Genomic DNA, 12,500 nt, shown 5'->3' on the forward strand with positions numbered 1-12,500 from the left:
GCTCTTTACATGTAAATCCAGATTACACAACAATTTTAAAATAAAAAATTAACAAGACTAACGGACTGCTACTGTAACAAGTTGCAAAATTGTTGAGACACTTTCATTAAAAAACACCTTTTCTAGCTTCCAATACCCGCCGTATCTAGATTTTAAACCTTTCCCACTTCCCTTTCCCTCTCCCCATTTCAATGTTGATCGACTGTTTAAGTTTGCAAACAATTTTTTTGTCTTGTTAGCAACACTGATAAGGGAAGGGGGGGGGAAAGGGGGCTGCAGTGTCAGAGATAATAGGTAAATTAATAACTCCCCAAGAAGACGAAGTGTCTCCACTATTTTTGCAACTTGTCTGATTAATGGTAATAATTTTGCCAGTCCAGATTTGAATCCTATAGGGAAAATTTTCAATGTAGAAAAGCAGGAACTTAAGAAACAATCTATTTAAGCTCTGAAACATTTCAGAAGTGCAAAGCACATTGTACCAAACACAAAAGGATATTAATTATTGACATACGGTGGCACAGATTTTCAAGTGTTTGGACTTATCATCACTAACAGAAGACCCCATACCAAATACTAATTAAGTGAGCAAAGTATTTTGCACCGCAGATCTGATGCTCCGAAAGTTACACATGGCACGTATTATGTAACACAATACCATTTATTGTGTTTCTTGGTGACATCAATAGGGATGGTGGCATTACCGTTGCAAATCGTATCTTCCAGCAAACAGCACAATTCAACTAGTACTTTCTTTTCTATTCAATCCAATACATTACCTGATGATTCATGACAAAGTTCACACAGTTAGAAATCCTGTACATATTGTCTATTCCAGTTACCAACGGTCTACCTTCCAAGCACGGTCTACCATCGCGACAGCAAGAAATATGATATCATATTATTTTCTCAGTGAATTTTTGGGTAGACCGTGTAGACCGTTTCATATAAATGTCCTAATGTGTAGCCGGTTCAATTTTGTTCACTTTTGTATCTCAGTGTAAGACAAATCTCGCAAAGGATTTAGCACAATTGGGAGGTTTCTTTTGATCATTGTGCTCAGTCGGTCATTCCAAAGAACATGGAATTAGGCTGTGCCCGACATGTCACTTAGAAGACTTGCAACTAAGCATTAGCAATCACAGGAAACTTTTTGCAATTCCCAATCGGTGAATAAAATGGGTTATTTCTGTGTTCTTAGTGGGTTTCTCTTGGGAATTTCCCAAATTGGGAAAGTGCAACAAAAACCAATCTTGGGACAAGAATTCCACATTATTTCCCCTATATTGGGATTTATATGTCCCAATAATTCCCCAATATTGGGATTTACATGTCCCAGTAATTCCCCTATATTGGGATTTATACGTCCCAATAATTCCCCAATATTGGGATTTACACGTCCCAATAATTCCCCTATATTGGGATTTACACGTCCCAGTAATTCCCCTATATTGGGATTTACATGTCCCAGTAATTCCCCTATATTGGGATTTACATCTCCCAATAATTTCTCTATGTTGGGATTTATATGTCCCAACAATTCCCCTATATTGGGATTTACATGTCCCAGTAATTCCCCTATATTGGGATTTATACGTCCCAATTATTCCCCTATATTGGGATTCATGCATCCCTAACATTGCCCTACATTGGGATTTACATGTCCCAGTAATACCCTTATATTGGGATTTACATGTCCCAATAATTTCCCCTGTTATCGAGAGATTCCTGTCACAATAATTTCCCTTTCTTGACCCAGCAATTTCCTTCAAATGGGGTTTCTTTTCCTGATAAACAGCTCCCTTTTATGGTTTTCATTTGAAAATACTTTTTGCCCCCAAAACATAAAGATTAGCATGTAATTTGACCATGAACAGTTTCCTTCAATGATGCATGGCTCAATAATTGCCTGTTCACCATGGGAATCATAACATAACCTCGAATGCAACTGTTCATTTTCAGCCCATTGACAACTGCTCTGCTATATAGTAAATGAGAAACACACAAATCTGTGACAATTAAACAATTTAATAAACAGTATTAATAACCACTAAGGGTGTACATTAGTATTTATCTTTAGACTAGAATAATTAAATAACATGCATTAAACTTGGATTTAAGAGTGGTTTGAGGAGTTTACAACAGCATTTACTGGTAATATCGGTGGGTCTAATTTGCAGGTCGCGGGTTGCAGGTCATTTTTTCACCAATACAGAAAGTATCCTAAACATTCATAAAAGCTAACCTTAGGCCTAATTAGGCCTAAACAAAAGTTTTTAGGCCTAAGGTTAGCTTTTAAGAATGTTTAGGACCTTTTCTGTATTGGTGAAACAATGACCTGCAACCCGCGACCTGCAAATTAGACCTGCCGCGGTAATATTAATAATGCTATCCTCGTATAAATGTTTTGTTTCCAGTGTTGCTCAACCTCTCTGGAATAGGGTAACAAAATTTGTCCAAGGAAGGATTACCTTTTTTTTTGGCAAACGTTGGCTGTGTAGCACTTATATGAGAATAGACTTAGCTGATTGGAGTGTAATGTGAAGTGCCAGCCTTCTATCCCATATGAACCATGTGAGCGTTGTGTGGGCCCATTTCCATTAGTAGGGCTAACGCTGACGTGGTTCATATGGGGTAGAAGGCTGGCACTTCACATTGCACTCTATAAACAAAATTTGTCAGTTGGTTTTCCAAAAGGCATAAATGTAACTATGACAGCCCATTATTTGGACTGTGTCTTTAAAATGCAAACAATGCATTTTACACTTGGAAACACTTAATATAAGCTAAAGGCAATGGATCAGAAAATGTTTCTGTTCTTTTTGGGAAAATTGGTTAAGTTGTTTGATCAGAACTTCAAATAATTAATGTGGGGAAATACTCCCAAATAGTTCACACCCTTGCAAAATAAATCTGGGACTTCCTAGGAATTCCTGGAAATTTCATAGGAACAGAATTGTGAATTTTCACAGGAAATTCAGACTTGGAATAATTCCAAGCTGTGCATCAATTAGATTAAAATTTCTTGGAATAAGTAATAAAAACTTGGAATTAGACAGAAATTTTGGACATTACAAGTGCTGAAACTTTCTTGAACGAGTAAACAAAATTATAGTTTCTAACGAAATTGTGGTACTGCGTTGGTGGGAGAGTGAAACATGAAAATTTTCATGTTTCTTGAACGAGGTCAGAAAAATCAAGAATTGACCTGAAATAACTGAGAAGTAGAAATGCACATGTGGAAGAAACAAGTTTATAGTGACCTGCTCCTGTAAAATGATATTCCAACCAGCAAATCAGAAATGTGCTGGACACCATTCCAGTGAAGCTAACAGTTACCATCATGACTCACACAAAAAATTAGAATACAAAATAATTGCTTTCAAAGCAGTTACCTTCAGGTCAAAATCTTTGGATTGGGTTCTTGTTTTAAATTTAAAATACAAAAAGGGCTTTTTAAGATTTCAGATAAACCACACAACCATAACAAGTCTGCAAAGAGTCATCCTTAAATACATCAAACCATAAACGGTCGGGGAAACAGAATTGGCTGCTAAGCATTTTTCTCTGCTTTTCCTGCTGTCCCGTCAAAGAATTTCTTCAGGAAGTGTATCTTCTTCTTTCATGGTAACTAAAATACAAATATATGCGTGTAAATACTTCAATGATGCAAGTCACGATTCCTCTAAATTCGTGATCATTTCAATCAATTACAGTTAAAGTGTGTGAAGTGTAGACTCAAATTTAGCTCTCTTTTCTTACAAACGTCAATAATACCTAGTTTTCTCAGGCATTTATGATTCTGCATTGAAAAGAGACAGCATTTACCAGAACGAATCCTTTGTAAATCGTATACATCAATTAATTCGCCGTATGAGCTCTTTTATACAAAATGGTTTACTTCACCATTTGATCCAAAACTTCATTTTTCTTGTTAAAAGGTTTACCAATTATTGCAGGGTTATAGCATTTAAAGAGCCAAATTAAGTATCCTTGCCAGAAAAATCTCTACATGTAAATCGTCATTTTGAAGACAATAAGGCATCAAATCAAATGTTATTCGCCTATAGTTAACGCTTACCTTTTTACTTGAGTTCTTGTAAGCATTTCCCTGCCTTGGATCAGCATTTAAAGAGTAAAACAAACAAAAAATCATCACAAATTTGTGAGCGTTGATACAAACGTTAGTAAAGCCGCCGATTACCGCCAAAATCGACAGAGCGCAAAAACCGCTAGACATGCGCACTAGAATCACACTTGTGTTGCCGCCATTCCATTTTCAAAATGGCGGACGACAAATCCAAATCTAGCTCGTCATTGTGGAGGCTGTCACGCCGCTGGCGTTCCTCTGAGAAAATTTGCAAAAAGATGATCTGAATCTGCCATCATTCAACGATGCTTCAGAGCCGTCAGGGAAGAGATCGGACCAAAACCAGTTCGCGTAAAGCAATAGAGTTTTTGACCAGCTTCGAGGCTTCATTTGACGTTCGTTGTTTAGAGTTTTGCGTTTCTTAAGGTGGTCGGTTACTCTTTAAGCTCAGAACAGAGATATGTTGGAGGTAAATTGTTTTCGCGAAACATATCAAATATGACTTTTTTTTCGTTGATATGAAAATTTTTGAGAGGTGTTTAAAGGTGGAATTCCGATTTCATACACCAAGAGAGACTTTTTCAAATCGAAGTTTGAAGAGAAGCAGGTTTTTTTACCGCTAGTGTTCGTCTTCACAGTTGTAACTGGTTTTACACAGAAAAGAGAAGTCCAGTGCCTTATACTTTCACGCCACTCGATATAGTTTGTGAGGTTTTGGGGTCGTAAGTTGTCCTGAAATGCATATAACGTACATGTATGTTTTTAACTTCGAGTTAATATCTTGTCGACATTGTTCATGTAATACAATGTAAGTTTTCTCGCTATATAAGCCAAGGCGACAGAGCGGCTGCCTGTTATATTTAAAACAGCGGCAAATATTGACAACAAACCCTGTTATTTTTTTCCCTTTAACAACGTTCATTGCTATGTTTTGTGTAACTAAAAATAAAATATGTCAACTGTCACATCTGACTGCTAGGGGATTGTGTGCTTTTTCAAGTTTATGGGACTCTTTGCAAAGGGCGAGTTAAGTTAATTCAACAAAGTAAGCTGCTTTTTCCGTTTAGAGACTGAAAATGTCAGCAAAGGTGCTCTAGTTCAATGTGCAAAGCGCTTTTTTTGGCTTTTGATGCCAGCAAAACAGTTCATCACACTAGAAAATTTTTATTCGAGGGCCACTTGCTACTGGCTCACAAAGACTACAGAATTTGCCACATGGATGAATACATTTTACCAATGAAGGTGAGTGATGGAATAACATTACAATAGTTGCAATAATAATCTGTCCTGAATTGAATTTCCCCTACCCCTCAATATAGATTCTACACCCCCTTCTTTGTCAGTGCCAAAAATATGCCAAGAGAACTGAAGCACTAAGTTACACAGAATTAGTCAGACAGGTAGAAAACCCTCACGGATCAAAGGCAGGAGCTGGATATTAAGCAGAGAAAAATCGAGAATGAAAACAAAAACTTTCACAAAAAAACATGAAGGTAAGTATTTGCGTTTAGCTCATTACGACAATGACATGCCAATGCCTTTGCAGTACTAACCCCCTCCCCCCTCCTTTCACCAAGACATACACACCACTGACAGCAGTACACTGCTTAGCATCATATTGAGCGCCACAGGCTGTTGGCTGTAATCAGTAACAAACTAAACATGTTTCATTTCATATTATTATTTACATGCACAGAACAAACTGCATTGAACACGATGCACAACCCCATCAATTTCTCAAATTGCTTTTGGCCTATTACAAGACCTGTGAGTAAAACCACACCAAAAAGTTAGCTCACTATAATAAGGTAAAACAGATATTATCATTTTCACAATGGTTATGCTTTACAATGTAGCTGTGTCACCGAACACCCAAGGTCAATAATTTTGCTATTATCCCAACAGTAAACACTTTCCCGAGGGAAACAGTTTTGTTTCCCTAAAAATTTCCAATGTTCTCCTGAGGCGCAGACCAGGGAAACAAAATGAACTGTTTCCTGAGAGACCAGTCATTAAGTGATTTGTTATATAGCACAAATAGGAAAACGTGCAATGGGAACAGCAACGGTGGTCGTCGGTCAACATTTGCGGGCAACAGTGCACTGTTACCCTCTGACGTCATAGATTTTGCACTGTTGCCTGCTCAGAGACTTTTGAACGGCAAAAGTGTTATTGTTAGATGTCATGTGACCTTTAAGTAACTAATGAGAGCATGCGCTGCTCTCATTTAGCTGCTCTCATTTAGCAGCATGCGCTGCTCACAGTTATATAACAAAAATAATTATTATTCTGAAATTCAACATAACACACTTTTGCTGGAAAAACAAGATCAGCAACACAAATCAAATGTTGAATTGAGAGAAGAAAATGTCATGCTTCACAAAAAAGGACAAAGTTATAGAGACAACACAGTTTTCAAGAAAAATATTGGACTGACATAAAAATTAATACCGTGCACATGTAACCCTGTGAAAAAGCACCCCAAATGCCTAAATTTCCAGCATAGGTTTTAGTCAGAACAAACTTTTCCTTATCACGGAATAAATTCTTATGGTCGTTAATTTTCTTTCTACTGCAAATAATATTGAACAAAACAAATAGTGTATTGTAATAATCAACTGATGTATGTTTAGTATTTTTTCCTTTCATTTTCCCGAATTTGTTCTCCACCTATATATATCTGTTTGGGTCAAGTTAGCAGAAAGTTGGGGAATCCACTCAAAAGAGACACTTGTAATACCACTGGCAGTACTAAATCCTAACATTACTCAACAACAATGACAATATTATTTGTGTTCCTTTAATATATGTTTTTCAACTAAAGGAGACACTGCATTTAGCTCTCTTGTGCACCATACAATTTCACAAGTCACTAGTCAACCACTAAACAAAAGGAGGAAAGAACTTATATGATCCAGACAAAATGGGAAATTTTGGTGGTGAACATTCTCCAGACCTGTTTGAAAATATCTTCCATGCCACAATGTATTTACAATAATGAAAAGGGTTTTCCGTGAACCAAGAAAGCTAATCTGCAGAGAGTAAAAGTAGGTTGCTGTACTACTGCACAACTTCAGTTTCTTCATAAATCAGGTATGGCTACCATTTCCTACAAACAAAAACAATGATAAAACCATTACACAGAAAGTGAATAATGACACAGTAAGCACAAGGGGAAAGATAATACCTTACATTATGAAATTTTGAACCACGGATACTGTGTTTTTTGCTTTCTGATTGATTCACTCACTCTCAGTTAACAGCTCTTATACAGTATGACATAATATGGAAACTGATTGCACCAAGTGTTACCACGCTGGAAACTGATTGCCTTTAAATATGTCCAAGTGTTAAGAATCAAATGAAAATTTAATAAAATAATCAATGGATATGATTGAGTTGTTGATCTCATATCAACATGCACTCATGGAATTATAATATTATTGTTCATTATTGTCTTGTGCTATAGGAATTATATGCTTATAAGTATAATTACTGAAAGTTCTCTGCACTGATTGCTTGTCATTGAGATGATTATTATTACGTGATAATCACCGAAGCGGTTTTTTCAAAATAGCCACAAGCTGTTTTGTTCAGGTGACAGACGAATAAATTAATTGTTTTAAAGAAAATGTGTATTATTCAAATAATCAACTATGTAATAGGTGATTTGCATGATGGCATCATTTACTAAGAAATTGAGTTGCTTCTATTGTCAGGCAAATTTAAATTATTGTTTCCGATATTCCCTCAGACTTTATGAATGTTGGTGAATAAAAACCTCAACTTCATCTCGGTTTTTATTAACCGATATTCACCTTGCCTTCGGCGAAACAATAATTGTTAATAATTATTATTTGGTGTTCATACTAATTTTTAGTGTTAAACAACTTTCAGTCAGGGGTACACATCTAACTAAAGCTGTAAGGCTTATTATTATTATTATTATTATTATTATTATTATTATTATTATTATATAATGTACCTGAAGTGTTTGCATGCTTCCAAAGCTTTGCTGCACATGTGTTTTTGTAGCCGTTTTGCAAACTTATAAATATGAAAAAGTTGGCCAACATTGTTACTCTGTTACAGTAATGTACTTTTCTGGGCTGTTCCACAACTGATCAGGACAATATTGCCAAACACTGAGTAGAAGACGCTTTGATGCAGATTTCCTGGAATGGTTTCTGCAAAAATATTTGCGAGCAACAGCAACAAAAACCTCGCACAGATCGATGGCATTTAACAGTCAAGGTTACGTGACGTGGAAATTGTAAATCCCAGGTGTTAAGAAAATTCAACTTTGTGGCTGAAGTTCACTCACAGTTCATCTACAGCAAGAAACCCAGTGGACGATTTTATACGATCACAGTTGTATGACCGCGTTACGTTACAGTCTTCAATAACAACGGCCAGCCAAACTTATTTTCAAAAGCAAAAACCTTTCGTCCATCAAGACCAAGTTGCTCCTGTAGTTCCCGAGAACAAAGAAGAATTTCGTTGCCAGTTCGCTGGTTTCTGTAAGATTTTTAAATAATCTGGGGGCAGACCAACACCCCATGTCAAGAAAATTCACAGTAGCCAAAACCAACAAAATGATACAAGAGGACGCATTGCTACTTGACATGCAGACTTGCGAAGTAATCAATCGTGTGTCCTCGACCGTTGATTTGGAATCGCTGAGTGTTCTCTCCGACCTTAAAAAAAAATTCCTCTGGCACCAAGGGTATGAGTCGTCTAACTTTCCACAAAATTTGACAAATGCTAGAGTGTTATTCTCCACTTCGATCGATCACTGTCTCGATCGTCTCGATCACTTCGAATCTTTAGAGTTTGCGCAGACGCAGTTACGCGAAAAAAGCCATTTTACGTCATTATTCTCTAGCCAATCAGCGGTTTTTGCGCTCTGTCGCCAAAATCGTTAAGAGCTTGCCGTGGAGACTGCTGGCCAAAATGAAAACGGCTCACTAGTTCCAGTCTTGTCTCTCACTCGTTATACAAGATGGCGCTGGAAACATTGAAGAAAAATGAACAAGATTCCGAGTGAAGTCCTCCAATTAACCCTCAAACAAAGTGGGAAAGATAGTGGTACAGTATTCATTGAGTGGATAAAGTGCTGACATGGAGTGTGTAATTCTTAACATTGATGCTTCATGTTCCTTTTGGAACAAGGCCGGTGAAACGTGGAGGATATTTCTATAATCTATAGAATCATCATAATAAAGGCTTTTATTTTCAGTTATCTGTGTTACACTGTTGGGAATTAAATTGGGGAAATAATCCCTTATTATTTACAATTTTGGGAATAACTTGGGGGAATGTGTCCACATTATTCACAATTCTGGGAATAACTTGGGTAAAGTGGTTCCTATATCATTCACAATACTGGGAATAACTTGGGAAACGTGTCCATATTATTCACAATTCTGGGAATAACTTGGATAAATGTTCCCATACTAATCACAATTCTGGGAATAATTTGGGTGAAGGTTTCTATATCATTCACAATGTTGGGAATAACTTAGGAAATGTGTCCATATTATTCACAATTCTGGGAATAACTTGGATAAATGTTCCCATACTAATCACAATTCTGGGAATAACTTGGGTGAAGGTTTCTATATCATTCACAATGTTGGGAATAACTTGGGAAATGTGTCCATATTATTCACAATTCTGGGAATAACTTGGATAAATGTTCCCATACTAATCACAATTCTGGGAATAACTTGGGTGAAGGTTTCTGTATCATTCACAATGCTGGGAATAACTTGTGAAATGTGTCCATATTATTCACATTTCTGGGAATAACTTGGATAAATGTTCCCATACTAATCACAATTCTGGGAATAACTTGGGTAACGGTTTCTATATCATTCCCAATGCTGGGAATAACTTGGGAAATTTGTCCATATTATTCACAGTTCTGGGAATAACTTGGATAAATGTTCCCATATTAATCACAATTCTGGGAATAACTTGGGGAAATGTTCCCCCATAATTCACAATATTAGGAAGAAATTGGGAACTTTTCCCATATTGTTCCCAGCTTTGGGTATAACTTGGGAAAACGTTCACAGCATATTCCCAATATTGGGATGTAAAAGAAAAGTAGACGTTCTTTCCCAATAAAAACCCAAAATTTCCCCCTAAAAGTAATTTCTTGTCCCAATTTTTTCCCATGAGTGGGAAAGTTTCCCATTTAATTCCCAAATGGGAATCTCGAAAAGTTTCCTGTGAATCCCTTCTCTGAAAGCAGACTAACCCGAAAGCAATAAGTAATGTTATAAATGGACCTCTATGAAAATGTATCTTTGTATAACAATGTTTGCTAAGAATTGATTTTTCGGAAAGTGGGTGTTCCCTTTAAATGGCATGCAGTCGCAGTTAAAGGAGAGGTAATGTCTGTTTCTCATACATAAACTACAGCTAATTTTGTACAAGTTGCGAGTGTTTTAGATGTCATGTGTTGACTGAAATATACTTGTTTAAGAAAAATTAATTTTGAAATCGATCGGTTCCAGGATATTTCTAGCGTACTGCAAAAAGCGAAAGGATGGAAATCACATTTTTTTATCTCCCAAACTATGTGTATTTTCGACGTGAGTCACAGAAAGCAGTGAAATGGCTTCAAAAATTGCTTCATACCAAAACCCCGCCAAAATCCAGTTTATCGCTGGCCATTTTCCATTCACAGCAGATCAGAGAATGAAACCTTTTTTTTCGAAACACCATATTAAACACAAATTATATATGCCTTCCCGGACCAACAAACAAAGTGACAGAATGGCAATACAGTGACAAGCAACTCAGACAAAAAGTTGCAAAATAATATATAGTTGAGACACTTTCATTAAAAACACCTTTTCCAGCTTCCAATACTAGCTGTATTTACAATTAAAACCTTTCCCACTTCCCTATCCCTTTCAATGTTGACTGTTTCAGGGTTGCAACAATTTTTTTGTCTTGCTAGCAACAGTGATAAGTGGGGAGGGGGGCTGCAGTCTGAGAGATAATAGGTAAATTAATAATGCCCCAAGAAGGTGAAGTGTCTCCACTATTTTTGCAACTTGTTGTAGCAGTCCCTTTTAAGTCGGTCAAGCTGCCCACTTTAATCACGCAAGCAAGTTGAAAAGCCGAGGGGAGAAGGGAGAGAAAGAGCAAGCCACAGAACTTCTTGCCCTCTCCCCACTCTCCCTTCTGCTCACTTGGACGACTAAACAGGGTGGCTTGACTGACTGAGAAGGGAATGTCCAGCAGTCTACAAGACTCACCGATTCAAAGATGATGCACCAATTATTGTTGAAGCATAAAATCTGAAGTTAAGGCAAGCACGTGGAATATCTATGGTTTTTGCCAAAAGCACTGGTTTTCCCTGATCTTTTGATTCTGCCTCAGCAAACTCCTCTAGCTTGGACTCTATCAGATCAGCAATCTTCATCATAATTCCTGCACGGAACTCTGCTGTGGTGATCGACCAGCTAACATGGATTAAAACAGAAGTAAGTCTAGTATTAAGATAAGGTTAAAATAAGCATTAGGGCTAATAATTATTTTTTAAAAGCAAGAGTATTATTATTATAATTATTATAAGTAAGGAGCTTTTTAAGGATAACAAGGATAACAACACATTTGTAACAATAGTGACTTTCCCAGTGATTATGCATATAGTGGGCCCTGTATTCTGTAGTTACGCCAAAAAAAGAAAACTAATGATTGCCTCTGATACAAAATCAACCCCCTGCTCTCTCAAATTGCCAAAAAGAAAGAATCTTGGTTCCTTTCCCAGCCCTGACCTGATATTTTTGGTGATCTCAAAATACTGTCTTTGAACACGAAATTGTACTCAAGGCATCTCCATGCATTATTTCAATAACTTTTTGCGGTGTTTCGTTGGGAAGACGACATTCGCAGTTACGACAGAAATAATTTTAGGGGTTGGGTGGTGGGTGTGGATGTGGGATCAAGAGGAGCTGGTTCTGACGCCAATAGAAAATTCTTCTGTTGCCAGATTTTGAGAGGTTTCCCTTTGCCTTTTAGGTGCAAACTTTGTTCAATGATATGGACATAAGTGACACTGTAATCCCCGAAATCGGCCAAAGAGACCGAATCCAAGAAATGGTTTGTGGGAATATGTCACCTTTCAAAAGCCTTGTTTGCAGCTTTCACTGCCATCTCAACTTCTTTTTGGCCACTGTCAGGAACTTTGCAATAAATCTTTCCTGTCGATGGATCATAACTGTCGATGTGAGCCCCACACGGCACAAACTTGCCATTAATATAATTTTCAAGAACGAGCATATCAGCCGCCATCTTGTTTCTAGAATGCCTTTGGACGATGGGCGCCTGGGAAGGAAATTGCCTGCACAATGGATGCATGTGAAGAACTGCAATAGTGCAGAATAAAATT

At 37.2% G+C, this 12,500-nt stretch overlaps 1 protein-coding gene across 3 annotated transcripts in view; it reads right to left on the reverse strand.

The window, feature by feature from the left end:
* LOC138003701 (2-aminomuconic semialdehyde dehydrogenase-like) overlaps positions 1-12,435 on the reverse strand; it is a 40,792-nt gene extending 28,357 nt beyond the window's left edge. For 2 of the 3 annotated variants that reach the window (XR_011123629.1, XM_068849908.1), the window contains exons 1-2: positions 12,231-12,433; positions 11,365-11,571 (exon numbers count right to left, since the gene is read on the reverse strand). Coding sequence is in view for 1 of the 3 variants with exons in the window: in XM_068849908.1 (XP_068706009.1) it covers positions 11,365-11,571; positions 12,231-12,403 (380 nt within the window). In the remaining 2 variants the exon portion in view is untranslated. Of the gene's footprint in view, positions 1-11,364; positions 11,572-12,230 lie in introns of all 3 variants that reach the window. The other variant, XR_011123630.1, reaches the window with a different exon arrangement.
* Positions 12,436-12,500: the final 65 nt, after the last annotated feature.

The sequence above is a fragment of the Montipora foliosa genome, chromosome 5 (genome assembly GCF_036669935.1).
Source record: "Montipora foliosa isolate CH-2021 chromosome 5, ASM3666993v2, whole genome shotgun sequence".
NCBI lineage: Eukaryota > Metazoa > Cnidaria > Anthozoa > Scleractinia > Acroporidae > Montipora > Montipora foliosa.